This window comes from Eublepharis macularius, chromosome 2 (genome assembly GCF_028583425.1).
Source record: "Eublepharis macularius isolate TG4126 chromosome 2, MPM_Emac_v1.0, whole genome shotgun sequence".
In the NCBI taxonomy this organism is placed as follows: domain Eukaryota; kingdom Metazoa; phylum Chordata; class Lepidosauria; order Squamata; family Eublepharidae; genus Eublepharis; species Eublepharis macularius.
This window is the reverse complement of record NC_072791.1, coordinates 80,752,983-80,769,181: the sequence shown is the minus strand read 5'-3', so window position 1 is coordinate 80,769,181 and position 16,199 is coordinate 80,752,983. Positions and strand designations below refer to the sequence as shown.

General features: G+C 43.8%; 1 protein-coding gene across 6 annotated transcripts in view; it reads left to right on the top strand.

The window, feature by feature from the left end:
- Positions 1 to 10,657, top strand: part of LARGE2 (LARGE xylosyl- and glucuronyltransferase 2) — a 35,441-nt gene extending 24,784 nt beyond the window's left edge. For all 6 annotated transcript variants that reach the window (XM_054972411.1, XM_054972410.1, XM_054972407.1 and 3 more), the window contains 10 exons: positions 388 to 559; positions 892 to 996; positions 3,254 to 3,366; positions 3,577 to 3,702; positions 3,897 to 4,052; positions 4,381 to 4,544; positions 6,061 to 6,339; positions 6,726 to 6,872; positions 8,460 to 8,655; positions 8,763 to 10,657. In XM_054972411.1, coding sequence (XP_054828386.1) covers positions 388 to 559; positions 892 to 996; positions 3,254 to 3,366; positions 3,577 to 3,702; positions 3,897 to 4,052; positions 4,381 to 4,544; positions 6,061 to 6,339; positions 6,726 to 6,872; positions 8,460 to 8,655; positions 8,763 to 8,960 — 1,656 coding nt within the window. In that variant the 3' untranslated portion in view covers positions 8,961 to 10,657. The remainder of the gene's footprint in view (positions 1 to 387; positions 560 to 891; positions 997 to 3,253; positions 3,367 to 3,576; positions 3,703 to 3,896; positions 4,053 to 4,380; positions 4,545 to 6,060; positions 6,340 to 6,725; positions 6,873 to 8,459; positions 8,656 to 8,762) is intronic.
- Positions 10,658 to 16,199: the final 5,542 nt, after the last annotated feature.

Genomic DNA, 16,199 nt, shown 5'->3' with positions numbered 1-16,199 from the left:
ATTCGGCGTAGGTCCTTTCTTTTAGACCCCCACTGTACGAGGTGTCTTTTAGACCCAGTGGGAATCAGCAACAATTCATTCCATTTGGCCCTTTTGCAAGTGAATTGGTGTGAGTTTGCTTGTTTGCAGGGGACAGAAGCTCTAATGTATCTCCATCTTAGGGCCAGGAGATGCATCAGTGGGAAAACATTACATTGTCACAGTAGGGTTAGATCTGAATTCAGAAGCTCATGAATCACAATCAAGACGGTGTCATGTTCCCATTTTGGTTATAATTTCATGGTTGTCATGGCTTGAAGAAGTGCAGTTTAGGATTTGGTCTTACCCACATACTAGAATATTGGCCTGCCTATTCCCCTGTTCTTAATTTGTTTGTCTCTGTTGCAGCCAGAGGTGTCCTGGATCCCTAACAAGCACTACTCAGGAATCTATGGGCTGATGAAGCTGACTCTCACCAAGGCACTGCCCTCTGACCTCTCCAAGGTCATTGTCTTGGACACAGACATCACCTTTGCCACTGATATTGCTGAACTGTGGGCTGTCTTGGGGAAATTCTCAGGTAATTGCTGTCTAGGAGGGAAAAGGGGGGGCGTAATTTTGACCAACAGTGGTGCTTGCCTCTTGAAGAGGTACTCACATGTTTATCTGAGGCTATGTGTAGCTTTTTGGCTTTGATACTGCATAAGGTTATTTTCTAATAAATAGTCTTCACAGTTACTGTGCTTCTTTGAAAACTGCTATCTAGTAGGTGGCAGATTTTACTGCAGACTTATGGCTATTTGGCTCCTAGGACTCAGATTGTCCATATTAAATTCCTAAGTACAGACCTAACGATTTGTCAAGCATTTTGCTATTTGCTTTGTTTTTCATTTGTCTTGTCTCATAATCCAGACAAACAGGTGATTGGGCTGGTGGAAAACCAAAGCGATTGGTACCTTGGGAATCTCTGGAAGAACCATAAACCATGGCCGGCATTGGGACGTGGCTTTAACACAGGTGAGCTCCCACATATCTGAGAGGACTGCATGCATGTAGGGTCATTTGTGGGGGGGGGGTATGTGGTTTGGATTAAGGACCCTTCCACCAGCCCCGTACAGTGTCATGCAGTGGCCAGAATGTTGGGTTTATTTGTGAGAAACCTGGGTTCAGATACCTCTTTCATCTCAGGAGCTTCCTGGGTGACCTTGGCCAAGCCTCTTTGGTTGGTCATACATTGCACACTTCATTCATTCTAGTTTAACTATCATGGCTTCCTCCAGAGGAGACAACTGAGAGGTGATATGATCACCATCTTCAAGTATTTGAAGGGCTGTCGTATAAAGGATGGTGTGGAGTTGTTTTCCACTGCCCCAGAAGGTCAGACTAGAATCAGTGGGTTGAAATTAAATCAAAGGAGTTTTCAGCTAAACATTAGGAAGAACTTCCTGACAGTTACAGCAGTCCCTCAGTGGAACAGGCTTCCTCGGGAGGTGGTGGGCTCTCCTTCTTTAGAGGTTTTTAAGCAGAGGCTAGATGGCCATCTGACAGCAGTGCTGATTCTGTGAATCTAGGCAGATCATGAGAGGGAGAGCAAGAAGGGTCATATCAGTACTTAGTTCTTGTGACCCCTTCTTACATGCCCAGGGTAATGCTGATTGCTACTTTGGGTTCAGGAAGCAATTTTCCCCAGGCCAGTTTGGCTAGGGATCCTGTTGGTTTTGCCATCTTCTGGACATGGAGCAGGGGTTCACTGGGGGTGTTGGGGGGGGGGGGAGGTAGTCGGAATGTCCTATGAAATCCATTAAGGGTCCTTAATCCAATTCTAAGAACCCTATGATTGTATGATTCTAATCCTGGGAATTGCAATTTTGAGAGAAGTCTCCTTTAGAGCTACCTAACCTTCTCGAGAACTACAGTTCCCAGAATACACTGCAGTTTGTAGTGTGGATGCTCTCTTTCAACCTCACCTGCTTCACAAAGTGACCTCCTTGAAGGAAGAGTGAAAGGCAAATGTAAAGATCACCACCAACTGAGCTGTATGTCTGAACTGGAGATTTGAAAAATTCTGGTTTCCAGTCATAGTCCAACACTAATACTTGCACTCATATTGAAAATAACTCTGCATTTGCACTGTACTGGTTTATTCAGCAGAGCTAGGCTTCTTGGAAGCTTAGCTGCTCTCATTATAAGTACTTCTTGGGTGGAGCGAACAGCTCACTAAAGGCCTTCAGGTCCGATGGACACCACATGTTTAGGTGCAGGGGGCTGACACTTGCTGGTGCCATCATCAGAGTTGCTTCAACTGCTCTCTTTCTTTTTGGTGCCCCACCCCCCATCTATAGTCCTTCATACTTCAAACAGCTTTTGAAGTGGGCACCTCATACAGCCTTGAATTGCTGTTAACAAACATTTACAGAATGTGAGTAAACAAAGATGAAGTTAGGCTGAAAGCTTGCGCCTCCCAATTCCAGTTTCTGCAGGCATGCTGCTTTTCTCAGCAGATGAAAAATGGCCACATAAGCGTGGGCGCTTCAGCTGCTGCTGTTCTTCTTGCCAGGATTTCTTGGCACCACCTGGTGGCTGGCCACAGACCTGCTTGTTCAAACAAAGCCTCACTTGTGCTTCTGGTGAGGTGGGCTTCCCTCCACAGGGGCACAGATGGGCTTAGAGAGGTGCTCTGCTACTGTAGTATAGGAAGCTGGTTTCCGCAGTAGATCAGTCTCAGCCTTCCATTGCAAGGTTTTGCTTCCCAAGGTACTTCCTCCATACATTTGAAAATATGATGTAGCCCTCCCCTCTCCTATTCCATTTTAGTGGCTTTCCCCTCATGTGAAGGATTATATACTGCTCAGTGAATTGTAAGAAAAAGGATGGATGTGACTTGTATGTTTTAATCTTAATTGTCTGATGGGGACTTACTATGAAACTGGGAGAGGAGGAGGGCAGCCATTCCCACTTCATACATTCTCATAATTCTGTTCATAAAAGAGCAGATTTCCCCCCTTCCCTTGGAACATTCATCCCTCTCTGTATGTATAAGGAAGATTTTCCCAGCCTCAGCTGGTCACTGAAGATGCCTAATGGGCATTCCTAGCCAGAAGGCCTTGTGGTTTAGAAGGGAGATGGCAGTAAGATTGGGGATCTAGGAAAACAAAGCGCTTTCCTTTCAAAAGGCATAAATTACAGCATGCATTTTCCAGTGCTGAGTTCAGGGGTGCAGTAAATGCTTTGCCCGTTCCCCCCTGCAGTAATGCTTCTCTCATCTCCTCCCTAGGAGTGATCCTCTTGCGGCTGGATCACCTGCGCCAAATTGGCTGGGAGCAGATGTGGCGCCTGACAGCCGAACGGGAGCTCATGAACATGCTATCAACCTCTCTGGCAGATCAGGCAGGTGTTCTGAGCCTTTGGATTTTGCTGTCCTTCCAGTTTGAATTCCCCACCCCCTTTATTTTCTTTTTTGCTGTGATTAGATGTCCCTGTGTAATAAAGATCTATTTATGTTGTCTTAATTTGACTCCACTTGCTTCTGCCTGGGGCTTTGCTACCCCTTCCAGAATGCCCTCCTATCCATAGTGTAAATTACATCCTCTCTTCTAGGATATCTTTAATGCAGTGATCAAGCGGAGTCCGACACTCATATATCGACTCCCCTGCTTCTGGAATGTGCAGCTCTCTGATCATACCCGTTCAGAACAGTGCTACACGGAGGTGTCTGATCTCAAGGTGGGCATTTCTTCAATGGCTTTCCTAAATTCCCTCTACATCTCTGATCAGGAATCTCTCTTCTGGAACCCTCTGGGAATGGTGGGCTCTTGTCTTCAGCCTGCAGAAACTGTCTGCTGGAGGGACTTATGCTTAGGATGTGGAGTAGAATTGGCTTCTGCAGCAGGGCTTAAGATTCAGCTTTACATTCTCAGGTGATTCACTGGAACTCCCCCAAGAAGCTGCGAGTGAAGAATAAGCATGTGGAGTTCTTCCGGAACCTTTACTTGACCTTTCTGGAATATGATGGCAACTTGCTACGCAGGGAACTTTTTGGCTGTGCCAACCTTCCTAATTTGTCCAGTGGCCAGGTAATAGAGCCTGTTGCTCTCCTTACTTGGCATCTTTGAAATGGAGAGTCCCCATAGTTGGACTGAGAGGGGGGTAGCCCCTCAGGCCAAACACCCTATGTTTAAGCCAGTAATTTGATATTCCTGGCTTAGATGGAATCCTAGCAAGTTCAGCTTTTAAAAAGTGGGACATCTTCATTCCAGCTCAGTTTTGATGGTGCTTTCTGCCCTTGCTCCTCTTGCCCTTGCATAGTCACAGTATTTTGTCAGTGTTCTGTTGTCCTTCCGTAGGGATTTATTAAAGCTAAAGAACATTTTCCCTCCCCTTTCTCACTTATGTATATTTCAGCTCCAGCAGGCCCTGGAAGAGCTGGATGAAGATGATCCTTGTTATGATTTTCGGAGGCAGAGCCTTATCCAGCACCGCGTGCACCTCTTCTTTTTGCAATATGCATTCCCAGTCTTGACTGATACAACTGATGTAACCCTTGTAGCTCAGCTATCTATGGACAGGTACCAGATGGGAAAGGAGATGAGGAAGGCATGATGTCCACTGCCATAGATTCCACTGTTCTGCCAGCTTGCGGCTCTTGATATGGGTTCATTGGCCCAAAAAGGCTATCTAATTGGACTTGGTTGTTAAAACAGCTATGGCACAGTCCAGTGGCGCGTGGCTTCTGGAAGAAGTAAACTTTTTTACTTTTTGAAAAAGAACAGTATCTATCTGATCTCTTTATCCATCTATTCCATTTTTATCCTATTTTTCCACCAAGGGCCATGTATGTGATTCACTCCCTTATTGTATCATCACAACAACCTTGTGAGGTAGGTTAGGCTGAGAATGACTGGCCAAAGGTCACCCAATGAGCCTCTTGGCTGAGGAGGGATTTGAACATCTCTCTCAAATCCTAGTCCAATCCACTATACCTCACTGGCTTTCAAACACTCAAAAGTACAGACAAATATTTAAAAATATGGCCACTGAAGACTAAAACTAAAACAGAACTGCCTACAGGAAGAATTCTAATGGTTCCTGTTAGACTAACAGCAAAGGCAATATAAATACACACAGATACAAAGTTCCATGGCTGTATTTGCTAAAATCAGATATCTGGGGGTCGTGGAAGCTGAAAGCAGCCAGACATTCATTAGACTGAATATTGACCTAGATGCATACTGGGTTTTAGTTATTACTCTTTGGAAATACAGAATCTTGGCACTTTGCTAGGTAGGAGAGAATTATTTGCTAATGAAGGGCCTGACTATTTGTTTCCATATTAGGATTTGTCAACATCTGGCCTTGAGAGGCCTTCATCTGTTGAACTTCTCCCTTCCACTAGGCATGGGGATATATTTTTGGGCAGCCTTCTTTAATTATTGGGCCATCTAGGCATGGCAAAGAGGTGGTATCTTGTTAATTTTGTATTGGCATTATCTAGTTCCCAGTAGAAGGAAATGCAGATTCACTGAAAATAAGGGCCAAACTGGATGTGATGCTGAGAGGTCCAAGCACAGATCTGCCCAATGTTGTTATAGGGAAATAGCAGCTGCGTGACTCCCTGATTCAGAGTGGCTCAGTGGTGCAGGACAGAGGAGGCTTAATTCCTCCCTCCACTGGGCAGTTCCACCAGTTGAAAGCAACATCTTCCCCTCTGGGGCTGTGATTAGACCTGGAAGAGAGGAAAAGAGGGTGCATGTCCTCTTTCTCATTCCAGTGCTAGTAAGACCAGTGGGGGTGGAGGTTGAGGATTGCAGCTGAAACTGCATATAAGAAAGATGTTAAACTCCTTTTCCTCTGGACTACAGTTCCAGTTTGTCATGCAGCAGCTGTTTCAGTATCATAAAATGCTGGGGAAATTCTGTCACCCCAACGGGATGGAGGAGTTCCTGGAAAGTGCTTGATCAGAAATAGTTGCAGTTAGGTGTGCACTATGCTTGTCTTGGCCCTGTTGCTCTTTGTTGTTTTGCTGAGAGACCATCTGCTATGGAAGGGCAGTATTCTGCTCCTGATTGTCTCTTTGGTCTGCAGGTTACAGATGTTGGAAGCCATTTGCAAACACTGGCTTGGCCCCATCAGCCTGGCCTTGTACATGTCTGATGCAGAGGCCCAGCAATTCCTGCGCTATGCCCAGGCCTCGGAGGTGCTTGGTAGCCGCAGGAATGTTGCCTATCATATTGTGTACAAGGAGGGGCAGTTTTACCCAGTCAACTTCTTGCGCAACATAGCGCTGAAGAATGTGCAGACGCCTTATGTCTTTCTGACAGATGTTGACTTCCTGCCTATGTACGGCCTCTATCATTACCTCAGGTATGTCTCTTGTTGAGTTCCGGAGAGTTCTTTTCCCAGTCTGAGTTAAGGCATAAAGTAGTCCTCAAAATCATTCTTTAAATCTGGTAATGAGCAATGTAGTTCCCAACCATCTTCAGGTCTTAAAACCTTGGAAATTAGCCAAATTCCTTTTCCTCTAGTTGGGGTCTTGATTCATTCAGACAGAGAGTGCACCTCTTTCCTTCCCTATATCTTGCTGTAACTTGTCCTTTCCCAACTGGTGTAAAGCTGTAGAGTCCCCAACCCTACAATTCCAACACACTAGTATCCACGACTGATCACAGGAGGGGACATGTGACTCTTGGACACCCCCCCCCCCCGCCAATTTGGCAACAAGCAAACAACTCCTTTCTTCTGTGCTTCAGGACTTCCATCTTGCAGCTGGAGCTGCCCCAAAGGAAGGCAGCCCTAATTGTGCCTGCATTTGAAACACTACACTATCGCCTCACCTTCCCCAAATCCAAAGCGGAGCTGCTCTCCATGCTGGACATGGGCTCCCTCTATACCTTCAGGTAGGTGCTGGATTAGGACAAGTTCATACATGCTAGTTCTTCCTCTGGACCTAGAGCACACAACCAGATGCTTAGTGCTTTACAATCTGATCAGGGCTTTGCAACCTGTTAAGTAAGTGTATGTGAAATCCAGCTCCTGGCTAATCTATATGTATAATATACTTTCTGTAGCATGAGCTCTTGCAGACTAGGTACCACTTCATCAAATGCATGAAATGTGTTCTTGGTTGGCAGATACATTGACATAAATAGGAAACTATAATTAAACTGTGGGGGTCAAAAGTAGACATGGGCATGAACAGCATTATGAACGGAAAAAACCTACGAAGAGCCTGTTCGTCTGTTCGCGAACAAGCCATTCGTGAGGCTCCTTTCTAAACGAACAAGTGGTCGTTGCAAGCCTCCTTCGTTGCCTTAGTCAGCCATTCGTCAAGCCAGACAGTCTGGGGCCTTTCAATCAATTCCCCTGGCAATGGCAGGGACTGAACTTTGTCTGAACTCCTTCTGGCTTTCCTCCTGGCTTTAACCCTTCAAAGTACTTCCAGCAGAGAGTCCCGTTTTTGCCACTGTGAAGAGAAAATGACAACAAAGGGAATGACACATGGATCATTCCTTTCCTGGGGTGTAATCTCTCTGAAACTTGGGGGGGTCTTTGGAGGACAGTGAGGACTCAAGATCAGGAGTAGAATGTCCTGGTAGAACATGATCAACTATGGCCCCCACCCACTCCTCTTGGTTTGTTATGTTCAGATTGGGGAAATGGAGGGGGCTGCCATCTGATATGCTGTTTTAGGTATTTATGTATTTATGTTTTTAGTATTTTAAATCTTATTTATATATGTTTATACTTTAAATGCTCATTGAGAATTTTATTGTACCCTGCCCTGAGCCTGTTCGCGGGGAGGGAGGGCTAAAAATCGAATAAATAAATAAATAAATATTGGAATGTTCACCCATTAGCTTCTGAATACTGTTATTTTGATACCAGATTGGTGTCCATTTTTTCCCCTTTGTGTACAGACTGACACATTTGAAATAAAAAATCAACATTGAGAGGTCAGTGGGGAAACTTTTTCAACAGAGCTGGTGGTTTTAACAAGCCCAGGCAAGCAGTGAGCTCATGACAAAGCAGATACTTGAACCCATGGATCTCAACTGTAGTTCTTCATGTTCACATTTTTGTATGAATTGCTCTTATGTGCTGATTACTGAAGCAAGTACAGAACCAAGTGGCGATAATTATGCCTCTTAATTCAAAATGTGATTTCTTAAGCAAGTTCACTGTGTGAGTCGTCTTGTTGCTGCCAAATTCATTGACTAATGAGGAGAGCATGAGGTGATCCAGGATTTGAGACCAGTGGCACCTTAGAGACTAACAAGATTTTCAGGAACTTTTGACTCTATCCCTTATACACTGAAAACCTTGTTGGTCTCTAAGGTGCCATTGGTTTCAAATCCTTCTGTTCTACTGCAGACTAACACGGCTACCTACCTGAAACTGTCAGTCATGAGGAGCTTGTGTCATGGGAGCCTGTCTCAGAACAGAACTTTCATAGGTAATGAACCTAACTCTGTCTTCATGCACAGGTATCATGTGTGGCCACAGGGCCATGCTCCAACAGACTATGCCAAGTGGCGGACAGCCACAGTGCCATACCGTGTAGAGTGGCAGCCACATTTTGAGCCTTACGTTGTAGTAAGGCATGATTGCCCCTTGTATGACCAGAGATTTGTTGGCTTCGGCTGGAACAAAGTGTCCCATGTGATGGAACTTGATGCCCAGGTAAGCATGCAGCTAGGTCCTCCGAGGCTGCCTCTCTCTGTTTCCAAGCAGTCAGGGTTGGTTTCCAAGGAAGCTGCCTCCATCAGCATCTTCTTGCCTTTTTGTAGGAGTACGAGTTGCTGGTGCTGCCCAATGCCTTCATGATCCACATGCCTCATGCCCCCAGTTTTGACATCTCCAAGTTCCGTCTGAGTGCCACTTACCGGGACTGTCTGGAGACCCTGAGGGAAGAGTTCCACCAGGACCTGTCACGCAAGTATGGTGCTGCTGCACTCAAATACCTCACTGCTGAGAGGCACTTGTGACGGAGGACTGGAATCCTCGACTTGTCTGCGTAAGGAGCTATAATTGGCCTGCTGGTGGGAGAAGGCTCTTGTTTCCTGGAGACGTTTAGAGTCATCTTCTGCTGATAGCTTGGTGGTACACTCCTTGTCTGGACAAAGGTATGAATGTGGTCATTTCTGAGGACACACACCACCATTCAAGGCCATGCAGATTCTGTGGCAAACTAAATTCTGCGCCCAGGCAAAATTAGGCAAATTCTATACATTCCTAGTCACGTGCTTCATTGCATACTGGGACTTCCAAATTAAGGGTTTCTAATAATTCAGGATTATTTTGGGAGACGGGTGAGGGGGGAATGAGGATTTGGAAGCAACAAGGGAGGGTGGGAAAGTAGCACACGTAGCTTTAGCGTGGGATTTGAGTCCCCACCTCATCCACTAGTGTGGGATTTGAGTCCCTCATCCACTAAAAAGCTCCCATCATCAGAATACCTTCTCCTAATCCTTTGTTAGAATGGTGGATTTTACAGCTTTTGTTGCATTTACAGACATTGAATTCAACCCTCTATTAATTTACTCTCTCCAGTTCAGTCAAAGACCAGGACTGTTGCCATCAATACTGTCCCTGGCTCTCTCCATCATCCTTGTTTCTCTCCTTCTGTATATTCTTCTTTTCTTTTTGCTACACCTTGAAACCAAATTTGAAAATTGGCAAATTAGACTATGCAATTAATTAGGAAAGGTAGCGAGTTTGTCACTTTTTTTAGCAGAATAATTTTCAGCTCCTGAATAGCTTGTTCATAGCTATTTGTAGATGTATTCGGGAGGGACTGTATATGTGTCTTTTTTTTGTATTTGAAGAGATGCCTATCTACTAGTCATGGATCAGATTTTATTGATACTTTGGATGGCAAATTGGGCTTCTTAAAAGCACTGTCATTGCAGAAGCTTATGCTGTGCCTGCCTTGCTCCTCTCCCAGTTCATTCCACTTTCTCCTTGAGTGGGAGGAAAACTGGTGTGGATGTGGCTCCTCCTCAAAGTGAATGTGATCCAGGACACTACCACGCCTTAGCCTGAAATGGTCTAAAAGCTGTATCAGCATAACAGGCACCCTATGAAGAGTCAGGGATAAAGGACAGTGCAAATGTCTCTTCTGCTGCAAATACATAGCTCAGATTGAGGTCTGAAGTGGAGTTAACACTCAGTACAACAAGAACATTGTAAAAATAACAAGCACAAACACTGTATGTGCACAACAGATTTCTAGGCAAAGACCCATTTTGTTTCAATATCAACTACTGTTGACCTTGTAATTACTTCCAGACCACTCTAAAATGCAGAGATGTTTTAAGATGCAGAAGATTACTGTTGGAAATTAGGAATTATAAGTCTAGGGTCTGTCTTGTGGGGCTTTACCTGTGTTTTTTGTCTTGAAGACCTTAAGGAAGATCAGCAGTAGATTTCATGATGGATGACATCTGTGCAAAACGGCCTCACAAGCACTTCTTTCTACCATGGGGGAAGGAGAACGTATTCAGCTGGGTAGGTCCCAAGCCACCAGAACTTAATGACGTGTTCACTACTCCAGCTTTATTCCAACCCTCCTCTGCAACAAAAATAGGATTGTATTGTCGAAGGCTTTCACGGCCGGAGAACGATGGTTGTTGTGGGTTTTCCAGGCTGTATTGCCGTGGTCTTGGCATTGTAGTTCCTGACGTTTCGCCAGCAGCTGTGGCTGGCATCTTCAGAGGTGTAGCACCAAAAGACAGAGATCTCTCAGTGTCGTGACGCTGAGAGATCTCTGTCTTTTGGTGCTACACCTCTGAAGATGCCAGCCACAGCTGCTGGCGAAACGTCAGGAACTACAATGCCAAGACCACGGCAATACAGCCCGGAAAACCCACAACAACCAAAAGTAGGATTGCCTTTCACTCACCACCGGGCTAAGAATTAAGAGAGAATTTCTTGGTCCACTTATTCCTAAATTAACCTTTTATAGAGTTAGGAACCATTTAGGCTGGATTTAGGTTACCCTCTTAGCATTTACAGATAGCAGATTAAATGTTCACCATCCAACATTCTAATTTTTATGCACATACTTGGAGGTGAAGTATCATTTCACCACAACACCCTGCTTTCTGTTTCTTTGTCTGAGTCACCAGAAATGGCTGTGGCATCCTGGGTCAGTGCTTGTCAGCTGTGACCAAATAGTTGATGGTGAACTAACTGAAGTTGAGTCCTGACAAAATGAAGGTGATACTGATTGGGAAGTCTGAGGTCTAGGAGGATACCATACTCCCTACGGTCGACAGGTTCTGGTTTCCTCTGTGTGATTCAGTGAGGAGTTGGGAGTTGTGCTAGATCCAGCACTGCCATTAGAGTAACAGGCAGCTTAGTTGTTAAGAATGCTTGCTTGAATCTTTGCTTGGCTTGGAAGCCAAACCCGTACCTCGTCTCATCTGATCTGGCAACATTGATTTATGCCACAGTAACTTCAAGGCTGAACTATTGTAACATGAACGCTACATGGAGATGCCCTTGAAGACAATTTGGTACAGAATGGGGTACCTTGCCTGCTCCATGAAGCTAGCTGTGATAGCCAGTTTGCAACTGCTTCAGTGGTTGTCTACTGGTTTCCAAGCTCTGCTCAAGGTATTGATGGATTATCTAAAAAGTCCTTTATGGCCTGGGAGGCCCGTATATTCAGGGGTGCTTCACTTGTTATGCAGTGCTGTCACAGCTCTGCTGTATAGACCAAAGCCCATTAAAGATTTCCTTCCTTCAGGCAAGTGAGAACAGTGTCTGCTGTGTCCAGATCTTTTTCAATAATGGCCCCTACATGGTGGAATGGTCATCCTGAGGATGTCAGGAAGGTCCCAACAATTATTGGTCTCTTGGAGGCAATGAGAAGTCAAGCTATTTAGGTGGGCGTTTTGTGATTTAAAAAAAAATCTGTTAATGCTATAGCCTGTTGAATTTGGGGTGATTTTTTTGCTATATTGATTGTGTTGAAGGTGATTTGGTTGTGATGGTCAGATTTGATCTATGCTTTATTAAGATTGTAATCTAATTTGTGTCCTTGCTTGGAAAAAGGCAGATTTAAAATGTCATAAGAATATTAATGAATTTTGTTGAAATTTTTATATTATTGCAAACCAATACAGCATCAGTGATCAATATCCTCCTTAATGCAGTTTGGGTCATTGTGGCTTTTACCCTTTTAGTAATACTATTCAATGTGATGGACCTCACGTCAATCTTGACATCAGATTTGGTATCTCCTTTTTAAAAAAATGTGTGTAATGTGCTGAAAAAATGACTTCAAGTTTTCTAAACAATTTAATTTCCAAACTAATCTTGAGATTTAAGTATTTTATGGTCAACAATACCTGATAAAGGAAATGGATCTTTACCTAGAAATCTCTTTCTGTATGGTGCTTGATATTTCTGTTCATGTTCATGTTCATAAAATGGTTGTTAGCTGTGCTTCAGGCATGCTTCTAGTTGTGATTTTCTGCCCCCACCATTGCGGTTATTCAAACTAAGATTTATCAAACTCATATTTCTGCTATACAGTGGCCATCCAGGTGCTTTATAAGCAGGGCACAATAGAGACAGCATTGTTGTTTGCTCTCTTTGCCCAGCACTTTGAACATACTGGTATACTGCCTCTGCATAGGGGATGCAGAGGAGTTAGCCGTGTTAGTCTGTAGTAGCAAAGTCAAAAAGAGTCCAGTAGCACTTTTAAGACTAACCAACTTTATTGTAGCATAAGCTTTCGAGAATCACATTTCTCTTCATCAGATGCAGATGCATCTGACGAAGAGAACTGTGATTCTCGAAAGCTTATGCTACAATAAAGTTGGTTAGTCTTAAAAGTGCTACTGGACTCTTTTCGACTCTGCATAGGGAGGTTCTGTTTTGCTCTCAAGGCTAGTAATCATTGCTTGATCTATCCACCTTTACCCTCTTTGGCACAATTAGAATAATTTAAGCATCATCTTCTCTCTTCCATGGAGGAACATGAAATTCTGCCTCCCTTTTGCAATCTGATGGAATGTGACTTTAAAGTGCTGCTTTTTTCAATAGTATCTACTTAGAGTATCTTCTGGGTAGTACAAGTAGGAACATCCTGTTTGGGTTTTACTCATGTAGCTATAGTTGGTTCAGATTGTCTTCCCACCTTAACAGCTGAGAGTGTTAAAAATGTTTGCAACATTGGAAGGAGTCCTTTTGTATAGGTTGCTGGTCTTTAAGTTGCTGAAGAACCTGATCATCAAAGGGGCTCATTTTGATTATGGAAGGAAAGAATCCAGATGGATGCAACAAGATTATTAATGAATGCTGGGGCTGGACCCCTGTGCTGGAAGCAACTGAAGCCTAACATCGGTTCACAGGTATCAAACACTGGAGCACAAGGAGAAGGGCACAACTTGCAAGCACTATCTTTGCTTGCTATTTATTTAAGGTGATTTATTCCAGGGTGTATATCATTTGAATGTCTTCTGTCTAATAGTTCCTTTATCTCCTTTGGGGTAAAAGCAGCTCCAGTCTCTTCTGCTACTAGATTCTATTTCTCTTTTGTATTTTGTGGCATTAACTTGGCACGCAAGTGCCTCCCAACATGCTGCAACTGGAGTTCTGTCCCAAACAGAGGCATGCTGAAGCAAATGCTGACAACTGCCTCAAGCTGAGCATTATATGGAGCGGGAACAACTGTTTGTCTTTTAAAAAAAATAAAAATGTAAAATTCTTTTTTCAAGTCTCTGAGGGAGTTGTGTGGTTATTTTGTCACAAACGTTTGTTTGTTACAGGGACATGTTATAAACAATGCCTAAGTGACTCTGCTTTTCCCAGTTCCATTATAAAAAGTGATCCGTCTGGCTTTGTGAGCGCCACTCCCTGTTCTCACTGCTGAGTTTTCTACTTCTCCTTCCCATTAATGGAAGGGTATGAACTACTGCCAGGACAGAGTAGGTTGAAAGCTAGAAACAAAAATGAGGGGCTGACTCTGTTTGAAGGACTTTTGGCTAAAGCAAGGGTTTCCAGTCTTACTGAAACTGTGGGAACTTTCAAAATTCAGAGGATGGGGATTGGGTGCCAGCACAAAATGGCTTCTTTGGTGGGGGCAATCACAAAATCACAACCATAGAGACTGCAAGCAAAACCACCTCCTATGCTGGAGATAGCCATTTCTGAATAGGTGTGACCTGCAGACACAAAGGTAAAATGCCTCCTGCAGTCTTCTGAATTACTACCTACCCCAGGAAAGTAGAGGAAAATCAGAACTGGCTGTTTGCTATAGGGAACAGGAGCTTTGTGGAAGCAAATGGGCACCAGGAAAACCATCAGCAGGCCCATGAGTACCATATTGAAGTTCACTGGGTTAAGGATTACACAGAGTACCAAGAATTCAAGCCAGAGAAGATGTAAGATGCCTCTCACAACACCAGGCAACGTTCCAGGAACTCAAACCCCATTTTTCTCCCAGTGGATCTCCTGGTCACAAAACAATACTTTCTTTCCTACTGGGAAAGAAAATGGCTTTTAAAAATCACAAACATCAATTTCAAGGAGAAATGTGCATCAGGGGGACATGGTTCAACTCTGCTTACATAGGCCGTGTGTTAAAGCTCTGCCTTACCTCACTTTGACAGGATTCAAAGGGAATAGGTCATATCGACATCACGTATAGTCTGGCACTTATTGCTAGGTTCTTGGTTCTCTTTGAAGGTGCAGTGAGCTTTCTTTGCCTTGAGGACCACATTTGAGGACACAAATAAATGTATAAAAAATGGATGGAGTTGGCAGGGAGCCTGAACCAGCAGCTGGTTTCCTAACACAAGTATACATCTTTCAAGCCTGCAAACGTCATTTTTTTTTTTGCATCAATGTGTAGTACACAGTCTAAAAATGTAACATTTGGATCAACCCACAGGTCCTATTTCATTAAAGTCAATGCCACAGTAAAACAGTACCAAACAGCCTTCCACAACCTACAGTAGTTTCTGTAAGTGACTTGGCTGTTATGTTTGCACTCTTTTTGCAGTTCATAATTTTCCTGAATGTAGCTAAAGGTTCAGGATTGCTGTAAACAAGTGGTATTTTAAACTGAGGTTTCTCCTGGCCAAGTCTCTTTGTATGGCCAAAGTCTCTGCAGCTGCATGATAAACACAACTAAAAGAGGCAAGATTTTAAAAAAATTTTATTTAGTAAAATGTTAAATAAATACAAATTAATCATTTACTCTGCATCCCCTTTTCTTCCCACTTCAATAGACTAAATCTAAACACAATTGTACCGAACCCACAAGGGACTGGAAGGCTACAGAAAGAAGGCAGCAAAGAGATTGCAAATCATTATGAGAACCAGGCTATTTTAAAAAAAAAAACCAGCACCACAAAAAAGAAACCCCTCCAACCAAACCAAGTTATCCATCCACACACTATTCACAGGGTATTGATCTGTGAAAGTATGGTGGTACCCAATTCATTTAAAGAAGGCCTTACAAGCAATGTGGGAATTTAGGCTAGAGGCAGCACAAATTAGGCTTAAGTTATCCAGCATAAACATGAGCAGAAGGGAAAGTACCTTTGCGGCAGTGTTCCTTTGAAAAACTCAATAGGTGGGCAGATGACCTCTGCCCTAAAGTCAAAGGTCATCTCTTTTCATCTAGACTTTTTTGCAGTTAGGGCAGAAACCTCTTCTCATATACAGGTCTCCCCAGGGACCTATTCCATGTAGTAGCATTATGGCAGCATAAACAGCAATGTCTGCCCTAGCTACAGGAATAGGTATCTCGGTGGCAGGCAGCCCAAAGCAGTTTGTCTGTGACTGCAAGATGGAATGAAGCAACAAAATTTACCACAGATGGATGTAACATTGAACACAGATTCGAAAAGCTAGGTAGACTGTTCTATAGGTGCTAATTCAATTATGACCAAAGTGACACAGTTTCCAAATGCAACTGTATCTAGGATGCCCAACAGAGTATCCAGTCCCTACTGGCCTGGTAGTATTAAAAGAAGTTGGCACTAACTGGATTTTCCATGAGTGTGTTAAATAAAGCAGTGTTTTTTAACACTTGGCTCAAACCCCTCAGATGGGTCTCACATCTCATTTGCTGAGTCATGAAGCCCCTCTTGTGCTAACAGTTTTTCTGCTTTTTGGAAGGCCCTACTGCTGGTGCACGAGTGTCACAAAGATGACAGGGCTCCCGTTTCTCTGTGAACGCATCTGAAAGGAGCAGCAGGATAGTA